This window comes from Phacochoerus africanus, chromosome 6 (assembly GCF_016906955.1).
Source record: "Phacochoerus africanus isolate WHEZ1 chromosome 6, ROS_Pafr_v1, whole genome shotgun sequence".
Classification (NCBI taxonomy): Eukaryota; Metazoa; Chordata; class Mammalia; order Artiodactyla; family Suidae; genus Phacochoerus; species Phacochoerus africanus.
The window spans coordinates 3,448,354-3,466,806 of record NC_062549.1 but is presented as its reverse complement, the minus strand read 5'-3'; the positions used below and the strand labels follow the sequence as shown (position 1 = coordinate 3,466,806).

The 18,453-nt window shown below is 55.5% G+C and overlaps 1 protein-coding gene across 1 annotated transcript in view; it reads right to left on the bottom strand.

Annotated features, from left to right (window-relative positions):
• Positions 1 to 18,453, bottom strand: part of TRAPPC9 (trafficking protein particle complex subunit 9) — a 468,592-nt gene that overhangs the window by 81,763 nt on the left and 368,376 nt on the right. The window contains 1 exon segment of the mRNA XM_047783197.1: positions 15,018 to 15,108. Coding sequence (XP_047639153.1) covers positions 15,018 to 15,108 — 91 coding nt within the window.

Genomic DNA, 18,453 nt, shown 5'->3' with positions numbered 1-18,453 from the left:
CCAGCGCACCCTGGGTGGACGGGGTGGACCACCTGCAGGGCCTGGTCAGCTCTCTGGCAGAGGGGACCCAAAGGCCCGTTCAAGTGTGTGTTTATCATTAGGTTCCCAGGAGCTCTGGACGCGATGGCCAAGCTCTGTGTTCCGTTGGTCTGAACACCTTGCTGCTGCGGAGAACGTAACGAGTACCAGGCCCTCCTGCCCGCAGATCCCGGGAAAGCGCTGCACCATTCCACCTCCCTCGGTCACGGCAACCGGGACTGTGGTCTGTGTGCACCTCCAGAGACTGAGGCTCTGTAAGGAAAATCGGCGGCCACAGGATGAAGGAGGCTCGGCGGGAGGAGCAGGACCCAGGGCGCTCACCCCGAAGCCCGTGCCCTTTCCCATCTGCCGTGACTTCGGCAGGCAGGGGGGTGCCCTGCGTTCTTCTACCCCGCCAGGATCTCCACGTTTTCCACCATCAAGGGAGAGCTGGTGAACTTGACTCGACCTAAGGACCAGTCCTCTGACTGCACGGACATCTCCAAGAGCCAAGGTCACTCGGCTGGTTTTTTCCAGCTGCTGGACTGGATCAGCCATCCAGTGACGAATAGTCAGCCAGGGCCTTGGGGAGAAGGATGCTGTTGGGAGCCGCCTGGAAAAGGTCAGGAGCGGAATCTTTGAAGCTGCCTTGTCAGGCTCAAGGTCTGGCTTCAAAGGGGCCTGGAGGCGGGCGCCTCTTAAAAGATGCCTTCCTAGGTGGATTCCTCACACGGGAAGACGGTATCTTCCCCCAAACCTCTTAGCGCTGCAGCCTAAGCTGACACACATTTGCTTCCAGCCTGCTTTTCCTTCCTAAGAAATTCAACAGCTTCATTTCAAACTCTCCCTTAAGCATCCGCTCTGCGCTTATTTATGACATTCCGGCTAATGCGGGGAACGTGCAAAACTGCGGCTGAAGTAAACTGAGGCCAGGAGCCCTGCCCGGGGCGGTCGTGGGCGAGTCCGGACAGACCAGAGGAGGCAGACTCGCCTTGGTCCTGCCAACACGAGCGCGCGTGCGCGGGAGGCCAGGTGACTGCCCACAGCCACGCTCCCACGAGCTCTCCCACGAGGGTATCGTCTCGGTCACGGCCATGCACAGGGCACCTCAGTCCCCCTGGCCCTGCCTGGGGAAGGACTGTCAGAGGGAGAAGGGAGGGGACACTTGGGCAGAAGGACTCATCCAGGGTCGCCCAGGCTGACGACTGAAGCCAGAGCTTCTGACCCAGACATGTGCCCATCACAGCTGGTTATCCCGGGCCGGGGCGGGATCAGCTCAGATGGGGGCGGCTGTGGGCGACGAGAGCTGGAGGACGTCCCTGACCTGTCAGGCTCTGCTCAGCTGTACAGAGGGGCGGAGGTCAGCCAGGGGCGCCCCCCTGTCCCACCAGCAGGGAAGGCCACCTTGTCTCCTCTGCTGGCCGATAGACGAGGACGGCAAGGCCAGGGCCCAATTCCCGCCCTTCCTCCCGACGTTTGATCTTGGCCAAGTTGTCAGAACCATGAGCTGTGTCCTCACCTACCAAAGGGAAACGCCTGTGCCCCTGGCCTCCCTCTGTCTCCTGGCCACTCACCATCGGGGATGACCAAGACCCGTCCATCGCTCCCCAGGCCCCCCTGAGACGGGACACGGTCCCTGTGAAGGAAGGAGCCAGGCTCCAACCGGGCAGACAGGAAGGAAGGGCGAGCGGGCAGACAAGGAACCACAGCCTGCTCCCAGCGCAGCCAAGGGCAGGGGGCCCCACCAGCATCAGGACGACAAAGAGGGAAGGGTGGCCCTGGCTCCCTCCATGCTGCTGGGAGCCCCCTGCGCTGGGAGGTGGGGGCACCTCCTCCTCTGCAGGCGGAGCCCCTGCAGGTAGATTCTCTACCTGGGCTCGGCCTCCTGGGCGTCTGTGCTGTCCCTGACCAGGCTTCCTGCCGGCCACCCCACCAGCCTCTGGGCCCCTGTCCTCGGAGGCCCAGGACCAGGCCTGCCGGTAGGACCAGACGCCAGCAAGGCCCCGTCCACCAGTGGGGCTGTGAGGCCCCTGGGCGGAGTGTCGTGAAAGCAGGCAGGCCAGGCGCCAGCTGCCCATTCATGCCTCTGGCTGCTTCCCTCATTCACACATTCCGGCGGCCGGCCTGCTCCGAATGGGCCCTCCACTTGCACGTCCCGAAAAGAGGTTTTTGCCTTTGAGAAAGGCTGAGATGGCAAACTTGTCGACATGGGGAAGGGGAGGCACCTACCCCACTCACCTCACGCGCACACACTTGCACTGTCTCACTCAGCCTTGGTCTGAGCACTGCAGCTAAATATACGCCCACCACCAATGAGACGGGGAGGGGCTGCTGCAGGGCAATGAGCAGCTTCCTTCCTCGGCAGACACACTAGCCAGGACCGCCAGAGCCCAGTGGCTCCAGCATCGAAAGGCCTGGGGACGGCACCGCCTGCCAGTGGGGGTGGGAACGCCGCCCCCTCCCTAGGTCCCCCAGCCAGCCAGGCCCAGTCCCACCAGGCCACTCGCAGTCTCCCGTCTGCACGGGCCACAGGGTGGGGATTTTAGCTCTTCAAGGACAGGCCTGAGTTCCTGAAAGACGCTTGTGGAGCCAAGGGAGGAGCGCAGACGCTTATTACCGGGTGGTCACCGAACCTGACGGCCAACTCCCGGGTCGGAGGTGGAGATCGTCACTAAGGGTCATGAAGCTGGGACTCCAGCCCAGCGCAGCTGCCTCCCACATCCACACACAGGTGGAGGGGAGCGAGCTGGAACCTCGGGCGAGGAGGGGCCAGACACTGCCGTTCTCCCCCCTTCCGCCCCCCACCCCCACCCCCGGCTCAGCGAGAGGACAGCCCTGCAACCTGACCGCTCGCCTGCTCTTCTCGGATGGAACGGCGCCCCACCCCCACCCCATCGCCAAGTCATGACCTTGGCAGACGCCCTCACGCCCTCTTCAAGACGCCACACTGCTGTCACAGGGCCTGACACCCAGGTACAAGGTCTCAGGAGAAGAGCTGCGGGGCATCGAGGAGCACGGCAGAGGGGCCGGAGACCTTGCGAGTCACCTCGCCTGGCTGTGTGGCCCAGGGCTCTCGTCTGCAGGGTGTAGACCACGACATCACCCCAGCAGACCTTCCTAGGCTGCTGCACCACGATGGGCACACACTTTGGGACCCGAAAATCAGGGTGTACATGCCCTCCAGCATCTTCTCAGATGAAGCGGGGAAATAAACCGATCCTGGATCCGCACTCAAAGAGCTCCCACCCCAGATGGTGAGATGTGGGGTAATTCAAGAAGAATTTAAAGGCACCACCAGTCCCAGGGCACAGAGCTGGCATGGCCAACACGTACAGAGGCATGGCGGGCACACAGGGGCCAGCAATCGAGGCTGGGCAGCACGGGGCAGTTCCACAAGGGGACCTGCACCCTGAGAGTCTGTGGGCTTGGGAGGGGGGAGAGGAAGGCTGCTTGGAGGGGCTGCCACAGCGGTGGGCCTTCCGGTTTTGTCCTAGGTGACAGGTCACCAGCTCTGCCTGGGACAGGGAAGGGCCATCACTATTGGGACATCTTTGGGCAGGAGCAAAGGACATGGTGATTGGAGGAGGAGGAGGAGGGAGAGGAGGCAGGAATGGCGGTAAGCCGTCCAGGAGGGAGGCCTCTGCAGCGGACACCAAACAGTGAGAGACGGAGCTGGGATATGGGGGCAGCCTGGCCTGGGGCCCGAGGGGAGCCTGCAGCAGCCACTGCCACCCTGCCCGGCAGCACCGTGACTCATCAGGCTTCAGCGGCCAGGGTCCCAGCTGCCTCAGCCCACGTTCAGCAGGCACTGATCACCAGGCTCTCGGCAAGGTGACAGCCTTCATCAGCGTGGCTCCCAGCGGCCCGACCGGCCTCGGAGGCTTGGTCAGGGGACTCGTCCTCCTCCTGAGTGAGCTTCCCTGACAGGAGCCCCTGGCGCTGGCTCCTCCAAGGAGCCCTTTACTCCGCTGGCACCTGAGGCTCTTTTCCGGGCCGTCTCTGGACAAGGCATCAAGAGAAACCAGAGCCCTCGTTGCCTGTGTGCTGAGTCCCAGCTGCTCCAGTCGAGCCTTCCCACCAAGACTCTGATCTCAAACAACAACGTATATTTTCTCCATCAAGTCCTGCAGGAGGAGGGTTTGGAAAGGGTGCGGAATCCAGAGAGAAAATTTCCTGCAAGATGGAAGCACCAGGAATGCTTTTTATCTTGTAAAGAAACAATGGGGAAACTGGAGACTGCAAATCTTCATCACTTACTGCTGTAGCCTGCTGTCTATCTTGAAACGCACCTTCTCATCTAAGAAATGGAAAGCACTGAAGACAATGGGACGGAAGCCACGCCCTGTGGTTGACTCAAGTGCCACCAGCTCCATGACCGTCTGGCCGGGAGACCACGGAGCCCTGGCTCCAGCTCTGTGAGGCGAGGGTCCTCCACCTGCTCCAGGGCCCCAGAGGAGAAAGCAAGACGGTGTTTGCAGCACAGGTGGCAGAGGGCACACGGCGGGCAAGCCCTGCAGAGCCATGAGCACCACTACCCACCCCACAGCACCGAAAGATCCCTGCTGTCCTCCTCCGGGTCCTGGAGGTGAAATCTCAGAAAACAGAAAGGGCCTCAGGCCAGAAAGGGCCTCAGGCCAGTTGAGGGGGGCCACTTTCCCACCGGGGGAGCCCCACCCGCAGGGACAAAGTGCTGAAAGTCAGCAGTTGTTCACCAGCAGAGAAGCGCTCAGGAGCCAATGGATGGCCCGTGGGTACCAGCATCCTAGGTCCAGGAGTCATGGCCTAAGTGCCGCAGGGAACACGTACGTGAGCTTTGCCTGGCAGCTCACGTGAAGCTTTGGAACCAAGAAGCCCACAGAGACCTGGGCTTGACCTATATCTGCACTAATTAGCACCAATTCAAACCAGGAGCCTAGCGTCCCCTGATTTCGCTGTGATTAGGCAGCAGCCGACAAGACAGGTGGGCCCAGCATAGGGAAGGGGGACATCGGAGGAGACTTAAGAAGCTGCTCCGAGAACCCAGACCAATAGGCACCTGTACAAATGGACAGAGATGAATCCGTACAGAGAAGATGCACAAAGGAAGTCTGACAAGGAATCGGTATTTGAATAGCTTTGAAGCACCTTCCCAGAAATGCGTAGTGATGACAGAGAGGACAAAGGAACTTGATGCCGAGGAGGCGGGGAGACACCGCCCACCGCCTCGTCGAGGGACCCAGGTGGCCATCACGGGTAGTGGGAGGAGCGGGACTCCCGAGTCGTCTGAGAGACGCGAGGACACGGCCCTGCCTCTGTGCCTCCTGCCAGAGACACGGGCACCAAAGCCAACCCCGAGGCCACATCGCACAAAGCCAGACAGCTGGTTGGTCACATCTGGAGCAACCGCAGTACACGAAGTCGAAGACAGACCAAGGAGTTGCTCCAGACAGACAGAGACCAGCAACATCCAGCCATGAAAGGCAATGCGTGGACCACGGCCAGACCCTTGAGGGATAAACGATACCATTGGGGCAACCGGCAAAACTCCAGTGGGGTCTCGGTATTGGGCGGGAGAACTGACGCTGACGTCGTGACTTTGATGGCCGTGTTGTGACGACAGGAGGGCATGTCCTTGTTTGTCAGAAGCGCACATTGAAAGAACTGGGGACGATGGTGCATCGGGACAATCACCGCCTCTAAAATGGCTCCGAAGAAACATTCTCGCTACTGTAGTTACGACTTCTCTGCAAGTCTGTGAATGAGAACACAGTTGCTTCCTACTTTTTTTTCACTTCTACAAGAGTGTGGCACAGTGCACTATCTGGCTACGCGTCGGCAGACCCAGGCTTGAAGTACAGCTGCAGGCCGCCGGCTCGTCTTGCGATTCTGGGAAGCAGAGCGTCGGGGGAAAACACGGACCCTGGCATCGCAGTGACTGTTCCAGTCCCCGCGCCCACGCACAGGCGGATGACCCTGCACACGCTTCCCGTTTCCCTTCTCCTAAAGCGCCAGACCAACACTACCGACGTCAGAGACAGACTGTGAAGCCTACGGTATTAATTCCTTCAGCAAATATTTACTCAGCGGAAATGTTCAGCTGTCACTGAAATGTTCCAGCAACAGCTCCAGGTTCTGAGAATAGAATCTGGGCAGACCAGATTCTTCCTCTGCAGAGCTTACGCTCTACCAGAGGGGGGGAGACCAGCAGGAACAAAGATCTGTACATGCACTGAACTCCCAGAGAATTCTAAGCATGCTGAGGACAGATAAACAGGTAAGGCCATAGCAGGGGCTGGTGGGCGCCGGGGGGAGGGCGGAGAAAAGAAGTAGGAGAGCTTAGGAAGCAAGGGGAAGAGAGAAAGAAACTCACCACATAAAACAAAACCGAGATGGCACAGGTCAGGAAAGTCAAGAAAAGAAATTAAAAAAAAAAAAAAGCGCAACGGAGTAGACGACCAAACATACATGCTGTATCAGGAAATGTAAATGGCCTAAACTCCGTTATTAACGAAAAAGACACTGAAGTTAGATGGCAAAGAAAACTCTATGCTCATCTAAGAGAACAGCATGGGGGAAAAAAGTAATTCTCAAATGTTTCAAGTAAACAAGAGGCAAAGGTATAATGATCAAACAGAAAGAAAGCAGGGATGAGAGTCATGGTATCAGACCAGGTTGAAATCAGGGCAAAAAACATGAAAGGTGACAGAGAAAGGCACTTTAAATGATACAGGCACAACAGAGTGAGACCAGAAATGACAGCCATGCACCAAAGGCATCAGCCCTCATGCTGTGTGTTTTACAGGACAGCGAATATACCACGTCACTGGCCAGAAGCCCATCAGGGCGAAGAGGACCCAGGTCAGCAGGGTCTGTGATTCAGCTCTCGAGCCCACGGTAGACCAAACAAGTCAGGACAGTAAAGACCTAAGCAGTGGAATTAATAAAAGCTAGAGCTGGTTGCCACATTTCAACTCAGTACACGTAAAACAAGGCACAAACCTTCCTTTTAAATGCCCATGGAGTAGCCACAAGAAAAACTAACCACAAAGAAACACCAGGAAATCCCAAGAGGTGAGAACAATACTACCTGATGACAAAGACACTTATACTCAAAAGTCATAGGCATCTGGGTGCTCCCACATTAGGGGCAGAGGTATCGACGACTGTAATACCCTCTTTTTGAATGGACCCCTTTACCGTTAAATAGTGTCCTTCTTTGTCTTTCTTTATGGTCTTCATTTTAAAGCCTGATATGAGGATTCCAACTCCTGCTTTCCTGTCTTGTCCATTGGCATGAGATAGCACTGGGAACTCTATCCAGTCACTTGGGATGGAGCACGATGGCAGATAATGTGAGAAAAAGAATGTGTGCGTGTGTGTGTGGCTGGGTCACTTTGCTGTACAGCAGAAAATTGACAGGACACTGTAAACCAGCTATGATGGAAAAAATAAACATCATTTTAAAAAAATCACAACAAAATGAGAAAACAAAACAACTATGTTTTAAACAACTCTTGGGATAAAAATGAAATACACTAAAATTGCAGAATGCTTAAAAATATCAAAGATGAAAATTTAATATCAGAACATGATTAAAGCAGTAATCACAGGACAATTCATAGTCATAGATAACTCTATTTATGATAGGAAACTTTAAATAAGTGAATTAAATATCCAGCCCAATAAGTGAGGGGGAAAAATAATATCATAAGCCCAAATAAGGCATAAGGAATATATTAATAACGATAGAAGCAAGAATTATGGAATTAGAAAAGAGAAGTAGGATAGATTTGATGAAGAAAGTAGATCATGTGTTAGCCCACTCAATTAAGACAAAGAAGAGGAAGCAAAACATTATATAAAAGAAGAAGCAAAAATAAGGAAAAAAACCTCCTGTAACGAGGCAGTTAAATACTTATAGAAGTTTTCTCTTTTTCTTCAAATGAGCTGTAGGAGCTCTTTCTGAAGTCGTAACAACAAACACAAAAGATGTTCAATGGGTATAGATTTGGTTTATAAGATTAAAAAATTCTAGAGATCTTTTGCATAGTAATAAAAATACAGTTAACACGACTGACCTGTACACTTAAAAATTGGTTCAGATGGCAAATTTGAATTATATGGTTTTTTACCACAATATCTAAATAAACAAATGTATGAAAATGACATTGAAGAGGATTAGTCAAGCAAATATGAAAACATACTGTAAAACCATAATACTTATAAGGGTGATACTGGCTCATGGACAGACAGATTAATGGAAGAGAATCCCAAATTTTCCTAAATGTGTAAGGACATGGCATTGCTTTGCGTGAAGACGGATCATTTATTAAGTGACTTGGGGACAATTAGATAGCTTTCTGGAAAAAGAAAGTGTGCCTCCATGCCTCACTCCTCACACCTTAATAAATAAAAGATTTAAATGGGGAAACAACTGAGCCCACAAAAGTATTAGGAGAATTTTTTTTTTAATACAAGCTAAACGAGGAAAGTCTTTCTAAGTATGATACCAAAACAGAAGAGATTGCTAAATTTAAAATAAGTATCTTCCGGTTTGACGCACTTCCGGCAGGACCAGCACACTCACATGGGTATCTGTCTCACCAGAGTTTATAACAGCAAAGATCACTGAGGACCCATCCAAAGACACAGAGGGAACAAAATTATGATACATCTCCTGCTGGGGTTCGTGAGACTGCAATGACACGGAATGAGATCCAGCCTGTCACTAAGCTCTCCCTGGTACCCAAGGAGAGAAACAGACTGTGCCTGTCTCATCTTCACAAAAGAAAACCCCGCACAGGTGCGTGCTGCTCGCTGAGGGTCCATTTCCAGGCCAGGAGTCTTTCCCTTTGAGGAGGCAGCACAGACAGAGGGGCCTCATCTGAAGGTCAAGCCTGGAATCCCCCCTCACTCTGCCACGCACCTGCTGGTGACGGCGACGCAATCTTTCTGATTTTCAAGCTCCCCATGAGATTTTGTATTCTGTCTGTGTGTCACCGGGGTGGGGGGACACCGTCTACGGAGGGGGGACCCTAGGAGGACACACAGCTCAGTTGTGGGTGCAGGAGCATGCAGGTGGGGTGGTAAGCAGCGTTCCCAGGAGCACCTGAGTGGGCAGAGGACCAGGAGAGATCTCGGGGCACAAGGCAAAGGCCTGGAAGAGAGGCAGTGACGGCAGGGGAGGGGGCCCGGGATGGCGGTGGGAGAGTCCAGAGCACGGGCGCGGAGGCCGGGCCTTCCCAGCCTCATTAAAGACCCTCCAGCCCAGCCTCGGCACCACGGGAGCCAAGGAAGGGCTTTAAGTAGGAGAGTGACCTCAATTGGGGTGACATTTGGGAGGGGGAGCGACACAAGCAGGGTCAAGTTTGGGAGGGTCACTTGGGTGGCACTGAGCACGCCAGAGGGCAGGGACAGCAGTCTGGGGACAAATTATGTCATCTTTTCACTCACTAGTTTCTCCCATAAAACACAGAATAACACTTATTCCAGCAGGTCGTTATGAAGAATCAAGCAGGTGATAAAGTCACCTGATATGCTGCATGCAGTGAGTGCTCTATAAATGCAGCTATTCTTATGAGAAAGACGATCCCAAGGAAGCAAGCTCCCAAAGGTGTTTTAAAACCAGGATGTGCGGAACCAAACAGAAGATGGGGGCGCGGGGAGGGGAGAGGATAGAGAGACGGGGCCTGGGCACCACGGGGCCAGCACAGCAGCCGAGGCTCTGGGGTTCCCTGGGGACAGTGGTGCCTGCCCTTGGTGGCCGTGAGGACGGGGAAGGCCGCTCACAGAACACGCCTGGCACAGAGGGGCCCAGGGCAGGGCTGCTGCCACCAACGAAAGGATGCACAGGAGGAGACCCGCTCGTCGCACAGAGTCACTCCCGGGGGGTGGGGGGCAGGAGGAGCCTGGGGCTTTTTCTTTGTGGGTGGGTTTCTGGTTTTCACTTTGTCCTCCTTCAGAGAGACTGTAACTACTTCTATATCCCGTATACATTTTCTCTACTCCGTAGACATCTACATATTTATATCTGGCAAAGGTGCCAAGGGTTCAGTGACTCAACCCCTTGGCTTCCCCGCACCCTCTCTCCGACCGGCTGGGCCTCCGACCAGAGGGCCACCGCCACGGCTGGGCCCAGGCTGACCAGCCTCTCAGGTTCACCAAAACCACACAACTGACCTGGCCCAGCAAACCCGCCCCTGCCCAGGAGCAGATGTTTGGAGATGCAGGCTGTGCTGCCCTCAGCCCAGTGCCGTTGCTAAGCCACCTGGGAAGGAGGCAGAGGGTCAGTGGGCAGCCCAGCTGCCAGGGAGGCCCCGGGCCACACACAGTCACATGTGGCTGCTGACTGCCCTGCAGGACGGCGGCGGGCGGGGGGGGGAGGTGTCTCTCCTTCCCCAAGGTGTCTGAGATACCCTTAGATTAGTGCTGTCTTTCCACACAAACCTCAGGTTGGAAACCAACTAACAATATCTGCCCCGCCAAGGCCTCCATGTCACACGGTTTGATGAAAGGCCGTTTTGCAGGAATTGGGGCACCTCCTCCCGCAGAGCCCCCGGAGGCTGGGACCCAGCCCAACTCAGGCACAGGCTAGTCTGGCTGCTGGGCGCTCCAGGATCCGAATACCAGAATGGAGCTGGCAGAGTGCGGGAGGCGCCACTGAGGCAGATGCGGCAACATCCAGACACCATGACGCCCCAGCACCTTCCAAGTGGTTCTGTCCCCAGGGAGGCCCGTGACCTCACAGGTGCTGCGGGCTCAGAGCCTAGTCCCAAGCACAGGGCTGGTTCCTTTGTGACAGGCGGCCACAGGCGTCTGGCCTCTGCTCCCAGGACCCCTGCCGAGCACCCACCCAGCAAGCATACCCGGCTGCATGCGGAGAGTCTGCTGCCACCGTGTGGGACTGACCAGGAGCACCTGCAAAGCAGAGATCAAGGGCAAGCCTCAGCACCTAGGACCTGTCTGGTGCAGGTGGAAAAATCCATCGTCCAAGAATCTACATCTTCCACATGACTCGGAGCCACGAAAACACCACAAGTCCATTCCCTAACTTGCAGAAGGGACAGTAGGGCCACCTCAAGACTTGGGCCAGTTGGACAAACTACGTGGAGAGGTTGGGGGGCCTCGTGCTCTCCAAATGCGAGCGCACCTCCATCCCTGAGGCCGGGCCCTGGGAGACCCCCCGCCAGGCATCACAAGGCCGTTGCTCCCCAGTTGGGCGCTGCCCTGGCACCAAGTGCTGCCCACACCTCTCAGCTCTGGCTTTGCTCTGTGGCTACCGGGAGGACATGCGCTGCAAACATCCCTCCGTGACCTAGCCAACACATGACTGCTATTTACTGGCCGTGGACGGAGGACAGCACAGACCAGGCCACTGTGCATCTGAGATACTTCAGGAGGAAAGTGCCGTCAGCTGAAGACGGTAGAAGGGGCCCGGCCGTGGGACAGTCCAGTCAGCGTGGGAAACGGCTGAGCCCATCACTCACCACCACCCGGTAGCCATGGAAACGACAGGAACCGGCCCTCCAAACGGGTCGTCAGGAAGCCCGCTGGGCTCTGCAACCCTCCCGCCCTCACCTGCCCACACAGAGGTGCAGCCTCCCCCAGTTCATAGGACTGTCCCCAGACAAATGGAAGGCAGCAAACTCAGGCGGACCCGGGCCCCTCCCCCAAGCCGCCGCCCCTCTGTCCTGTCCCCGTTCTGCCTGGAACGCTCAGGCAGGGATGCTCCACACGAGAAATGCACACCAGAATCCACCCCAGAATCCACCCCAGAATCCCAGCTTCCGCCTCTCCCCCACCGCCACATCCAACTCAATGCCGGTGTCCCTGCTGCCCCAGGCCCAGACCCCCGAGGGGTAAGGAACAGGCTCTCGCCAGATCACAGGCGTCACCTCAAACCTTCACCCAGGGCTTGGTGGCCTCTGCATCTGCAGTTTACAAAAGGAGAAGCCGAGGCTCAGGGAACCTGTCCACCTGCCCGAGGCAGGCATGCGGCGGGAAGCAGAGGAGCCAGGACTGAGACCCGCCCGTGACAGGTGACGCGGTCTCCATCGCACAAACACTGACGGCTGTGTTCTCCGCCACCGTCTCATAAAACAGCAACGACTGCGCGGCTGAGGGAATGACCCCCAAACAAGCAGCTCCAGGTACAGCCAGCGTGAGTAACATACATAAGAATGAACACCTCCCCAAAACAGACACACCCAGACACCAGAACAAGGACTGAGTTAGCTCTGCATCCATGCGATGAAATTCTGGGGAAGGCTTTAACAGCATGTGTGAGATGTGATTATAACAGGGGGAATATTTATGTTTTGTCAAGGATAAAAAAGGACACAGAAGTACAAATACAGTATAATCATCTCTCTGAACAAACTTTAAGTTGGAGGATAGCAAAAAGACTTAGAAATGCAGACAAGGTGTTCCCGTGGTGGCGCGGTGGAAACAAATCCGACTAGGAACCACGAGGTTGCAGGTTCGGTCCCTGGCCTCGCTCAGTGGGTTAAGGATCCGGCGTGGCCATGAGCTATGGTATAGGTCGCAGACGCGGCTCGGATCCTGCGTTGCTGTTGCTCTAGTGCAGGCCAGCAGCTGTAGCTCCAACGAGACCCCTAGCCTGGGAACCTCCAGATGCCATGGGTTCGACCCTAAAAAGCAAAAAAAGAAATGCAGACAAATGGATTGAAATAGCGACCGTCTGGGGGGTGGGAAAAGGCTAAGCTTCTCTGGAAGATTGTTTCTCGTCGCCCCTGGCTTCCACCATGAGAATAAATACCTGTCCTGAAGTGAGCCAGTGGAAAAGTGGGGATTCCAGGGTGGGGAGATGGGCCTCTGAACCTGGCTCCAGGCGGTGCTGGATAAGACCGAGCTGGCCGCGCCCCGGTGTCCTCATTTGGAAGAGGTGAGCCATGTGCTGGGGTCAGAGGTGATGACGTGAGGGCCTCCCGCCTCACCTGGCTCATGATATGCACTAGCAGAGGTGGTTTTAAAATAACACGCTTTACCTTCTGAGCTGCCCCCCTGAGCCTGCTCTATGGCATGGTCAGCCCAGGTCAAGTAGGCTGGCGTCTGGAAGCACACCTGCCAGGTAAGTAAAGGCCCACCAGGGCCAGGCAGCGTGGTTGATGCGATTTGAACCTGCTCAGGGGGGCTCAGGGGAGCCTTCGCCTGTCCCCTGAGGCATTAGCCCAAGTCACAGGGTGATGCTGGCTCCACCACAGAGGTGACGTGGGGGGGGGGGGGGGAAGTGACATTCCAATGCCAGAGATGAAGACCTTGCCCCACTGCAGACAGAAGGTGGCCTGGGAGGCCGACAAAACGCCACTGCCTTGCAAGGCTGCTCACGGCAGGGACGAGAAAGTCCTCTCTGAAACCCAGGTTCCCACAAGGCCCATGTCACAGCCTGTGACCAAGAGTCACACAATCACGGAGGAAACGGCTTAAGAGGCTCACAAAGGTCCACGTCTTTCAACTTAGTGACTCTGAAACCAGAAAACTGATCTCGTCAGAAAATCAAAGACAAGTGTGGGCCTCAGAACGTTCCTTAGAGACAGCCAGCTTCGGCAAAAATTAAACTACTCACGACACTCCAAGCAGGAAAATATTCGGCACTGTTGCTGGAGGATGTTGATGCCAAGAAGACAGGAACTGGGCAGCGCAGGATGCCCCTTGGAGCCTGAAGGTGCAGCGTCAAGATGCCCACCACTGTGGGCACTGCCAGGAGACCTCCTGGCAGATACACCTTGTGGGTCCTGGTATGTTTGTGTAAAAAGTCTGCATCTTCTCCAGAATAAATTCCCTAACATCTGAATTATTTGCTCACACACTGGTGTGCACCCGGCATGTGACAAGGAAAACACCTGTGATCAGTGTAAACACAGCAAGGCCCCCCAGCCCCCACCCCTGCACCGAATCAGGCCCTCGAGGCCCTGCCTGTGCCTCGGGGGACTGGGAATTCCTTTCTTCTGACTGACGTGGTGCCTCGTGTCACTTGTGCCTCCTCCTGGAGGGCGGGGAGGGGGTGCTGGTGTCTTACCCTCTGCAGCCACCACGTCAAGTGTCAAGTGCAACGTAGATAAGGCCCAGAGGGACAAACAGTGACACATTCTGCAGAAACACCACCCCCTCCTTCCCCTGGGGCTGGACCAGCGATGGGGGGGGTGGGGGTGGGGAATTCCACAGGAGGAGCCCCCAGGGGCTGAGCGCAGTCCCCTCACAGCCACTGGGCTGACACTGCTCATGGGACCCCTGGCAACCTTTAGCCGTGGGAGCGGGAAGCCCAGCAGAGTGGCGTGGCCCCCATGCAGTGCCAGGAGCTCTCACCGCCGGAGGGGAGGGAGGGCCAGGAGGAAGGTCTGTCCTTCTCTTTAAGCCCCTGGGATAATTTCCCAGTGTCTCAAGCCTTCACAAGGAGGAGGTCAAGCTAATTAATTAACTGGAGGAAAGACCAGATGCTCACTTACGATGGGGGGCGGGTAGAAAGAAGAAGATACATATGTGTGATTGTTTGCATCCGACCCAAAATAGATGGCATGATGGAATCAGTTCCCGAGCATAAGGAAGACTTTCACTTTAACGCGAGGACTATAGTTACTTTGTTTCTCAACAAAATGTTTCCACTGCTGATCATAAGGCACAGACTGGGGTGAAAGGTCCACGTGTGACAGGCAGCAGTGGCGCCAATACCTTGTTGGAAGTGCCACCCCAAGGGCTCTCAGGGGCTGAGCACCAGCTGAGCGAAGGTGCTTTGCAAACGAGCTCTTGACACGGACCTGGGGAACGGCTTCGGAGCTGGTCCACACCCTGGCCCCTCCCGCCTCCCCCCACTCGAGATGCACACACATCCGCAGAAGCCAAGTCCATGCGACACCATCCACGACTGGACGCTGAGGGCACCTCCACACCCATTGCCACACCCATGCCCAGGCTGTGCGACAGGACGCCCCGACGTGCACAGCTCAGGCGAGACGTGGACGGTGGCGTGGTGTATGTGCGCGGAGGTGATGAGGGGTACTCACCCCACAGCAGAGGAGCCAGCTGCAGGTGCCCCAGGACCAGCTGGTTCAGGAGACCTTCCACGCTCGCCTCGCCTGTGCGCTTCAGAGAAGGGTGAGCATTGTTAAGGAAAACTCAGCTGCTGCCGGACCCCGGGCCAGGAGGAGTTCTAGGCAGGCCCCTAGACAGGTGGGCGAACGTCCCCCTCTTCCCAAGTGATGGTCTGACCAGTCACAGGACATCACCTGAGTGTGTGAAAAACAGGCACACAGACACACGCGGGGCCTCTCGTCCCTCACCCCAATCTGGTAAATTGAGCTGTTTCGTGGAAAAGGAAAACCCACTGGGATCATTTTAATCCAACAGCTACTCTTGCTGCGGGGAAATAAAGAAGACGGAGGTTGTTTTTCCTCAAAAGCACGCAAACTGGGGCTCGCTGTTCAATACAACTGAAGGCGTTTCTCTACGCGTGTCAGTTTCATGCTGGTTTCACGTCTGTTGGGTTATACATTTTGATGTAATTACACATATTATTACAGACTGGCTCACTTACGCAAGTTCACAATGGGGGGAGTCGCAGGGCTTTCAGCAAGTACCGGCGGATAGAGAACCGAGGTTTAGAAGCGCAGAAGACAGATGTCTCCAAGGCGGAGTGCTAAACAGCCAGGTGGGCCCCAGAGACAGACCACAGACCTCCCCCTTTCCTACAGAAATTAAAGCCGCACTGCGTAAGTTACAGTCGAAAGCCAAGAGTTTAGTTCCTGATGTTCTCTGGTGTTTGGGGAAGTGGTGGAAAGCCCATTTCTTTCTTCCTTTAGTAAGTTAATTGCGCTCAACAACCCAGAGCATGTCTGGAACCAGACAGGCCTGGTGAGAAGCCCTGAGGACGCTGAAATGATTGGCATGAACCTTGAACTTGAGACGCTCACGTTCCAAGAAGAGGACCAGAAGGGAACCCAGTACTGCACCCACCAAGTTGAGGACAAAGCCACGCGGGCAGAGTAGAACCGACAGAGGCTGGGATTGGGGGGTGCCGAGGCACCAAGCAAATGAAGACCAGAGCCCCTGGCGCCCTCCTGCCAGACAGCGGGCATGTTGGGCTCCCTGTGACCATCAGCTGGTGAGATGCAGGGGCCTGATGTATCAGCACCGAGCAGAGTGGAATGTCACCCCTCAAAGAGCCCAGCCAAGCATCCTCTGAAAGCTGTTCAGCCAAGAGGGCTGCCCAAAAGAGCCAGCTGGCCTCATGCGACGACGAGCCTCAGGCTATTGGCATGTGACGCTCAGAAGCCCCCACCTACCTCTCCAGCCCCGGGTCCTTCTTTGGCTACTTTGGACCTGTTTCAATTCTTTCAAAACATCGTGTGCTCCTGCAGCTCCATACCCTCCCCATTCTGCGTCTTTGCTCTTCCCTGCCCTACCCACTCCTCGCCAGGCTCACCCTTTAGCACTCACCTCAGGCTTTGCTTCCTCCAGGAAGGCCTCTCGGAGCTTCCTCTGCTCCAAAGGCCCTCAGCATCCCCTGGCAACCCTCATTAGATGAGTGCATCTTCACTCATCTGTCCTCACCACTAACTAGCCTGTGAGCTGTGTGAGGGCAGAGCCCTTGTCCTGGGGCCTAGAACAGTGCCTGGCATACTGCGGCTGCTCCATGAACAGTGATGACTAAATGAACGCTGGCATGAGAGATGTCCCAGGTGAGTGGTTCAGGGGCCACATTTTTGTGTCGTTTTCTTTGCTGATTCTCTCTGACGTCTTACATGAAATTAAGACATCAGACTATGGCACATGACTCCCTTTTGATAAATAAAAAAGAAAGAAAATCACGCCAGGCTTTTGAGGCTGATTGCACCACGGTGCCTGCAGAACAGAAACTGGCTAACGAACATGGCCAAGGTGAGGAGCTCTGAAATGATTCGGCAGGAGGACAAGTTAGCGTGTGAATGATTACAAAGTTGCCAAATGGCAGTGATGCTTTGGAAACCATTCCAATAACATATTTCTGTATTAATTTGCTTTCAGACATGAGCCATAAAATTATACAGCTGAGCTAATAAACCTAATTACCTGCACACATATCCCTCTCCCCTTCAGTGCCGTACGTCACCAAAACAGACTCGCCTGAGCCTGGACACACGAAGGCGACCCAGGCTGACTGGTCGGCCGTGCAGCTGCTTTATCAGCCACTGCTACTGCCCAGATTACAAGACTATCATGGGGACAGTGGAGGTGGCAGTGGCTCCTATTTCTTAAATACACGGACCCTGGCGTTTGGGGCGGGAGGCGAATAAGGACTGATGACAATGACAATAATTCCTATCAGCATCTCCGCTAGAAAGGGTATCTCCAAAGTGGGTCCCATGAGAGAGGCCCCGTGTGCTTAGCATGCAGGGTCTCAATTTAAGAATACTTTCAAATGATGGCTTGAGAATAGGGTGGGTATAAGGCCAGGACTGTTATGTCCGCTTGAGAGATCTTTTTTAAAAACTCAGGCCCAGGAGGATAACAAGAAAGTGAGCGCACCTAGGAGGTGGCAGGATTGAGGCTGCTGGACCCTAGACCCCACTTTCAGACACTTTACTGTAAACTCTGTGTTGATTCCCTGCAGGAAATGGGAGGCCAGGACCCATCATCCCCACGTGGCCTGGGCCCAGCGAGGACACCCTGCTGCTGTGACCTGAGGCACCGCCTGCTGGGAGCAGGGGGCCCAGCCAGCCTCCTTCCTCCAGCCCTAGGGAAAGCCTACCGGGACCTCTCCATGGTGCTGAAGGGCCTCTCTCCGGTTTAAGCCCTTCCTCGTCACCTGGGACACGGCAATTAAGTTTCCGAGTCAGTCCCTGGGCTCTTGCCTCCAAGGTCGACTCCTGTCCCTTAAAGGGCAGGGATGGTGACACTGCAGGACAACTGCAGACCACCATTGGTGCCAACCCAAGCTTTGCAAGTCTCCTGGCCACACGTATGAGTATTGATTGGCAAGCCCTGGGCGCCTGCACCAGAAGGCAAGTCAAGTTTCCAGCGCAGTTCACCCAGCTCATGCTCTGCCTCTGGAGCCACCCATTGGCCACTTTGAGCGCCCTCCAAGGAACCACACACTCGTTCCTCAGGGCCCTCCGCATCTGCCGCTTCCGGCCTCGAAGCCCCCGCCGGGCTACCTGGAGCCACTGCAGGTCACTCCAGCTCACTTGCGTCTTCTGCCTATCATGACTCCTCCCTGGAGGGGGTGAGTCACAAGGCCCCGGCTCAGCTGAAACTTCTGCTGCCACCCCACCTGCCCAACTGCTTGGCTACTTATGTTTGCAAACCAGTAAGAAAGGACTGCTTGTGGCTCCCAAACTGGGAGCATAAGGGAGGGTGTCCCTGGTCAGCAGCTCTGCGCCCGGTACACAGTAGGTGCTTCTCACTGAGCACATGCTCTGCACTTCTTACCAACAGATCGTCTCGGCCCTCACACACTCTCAG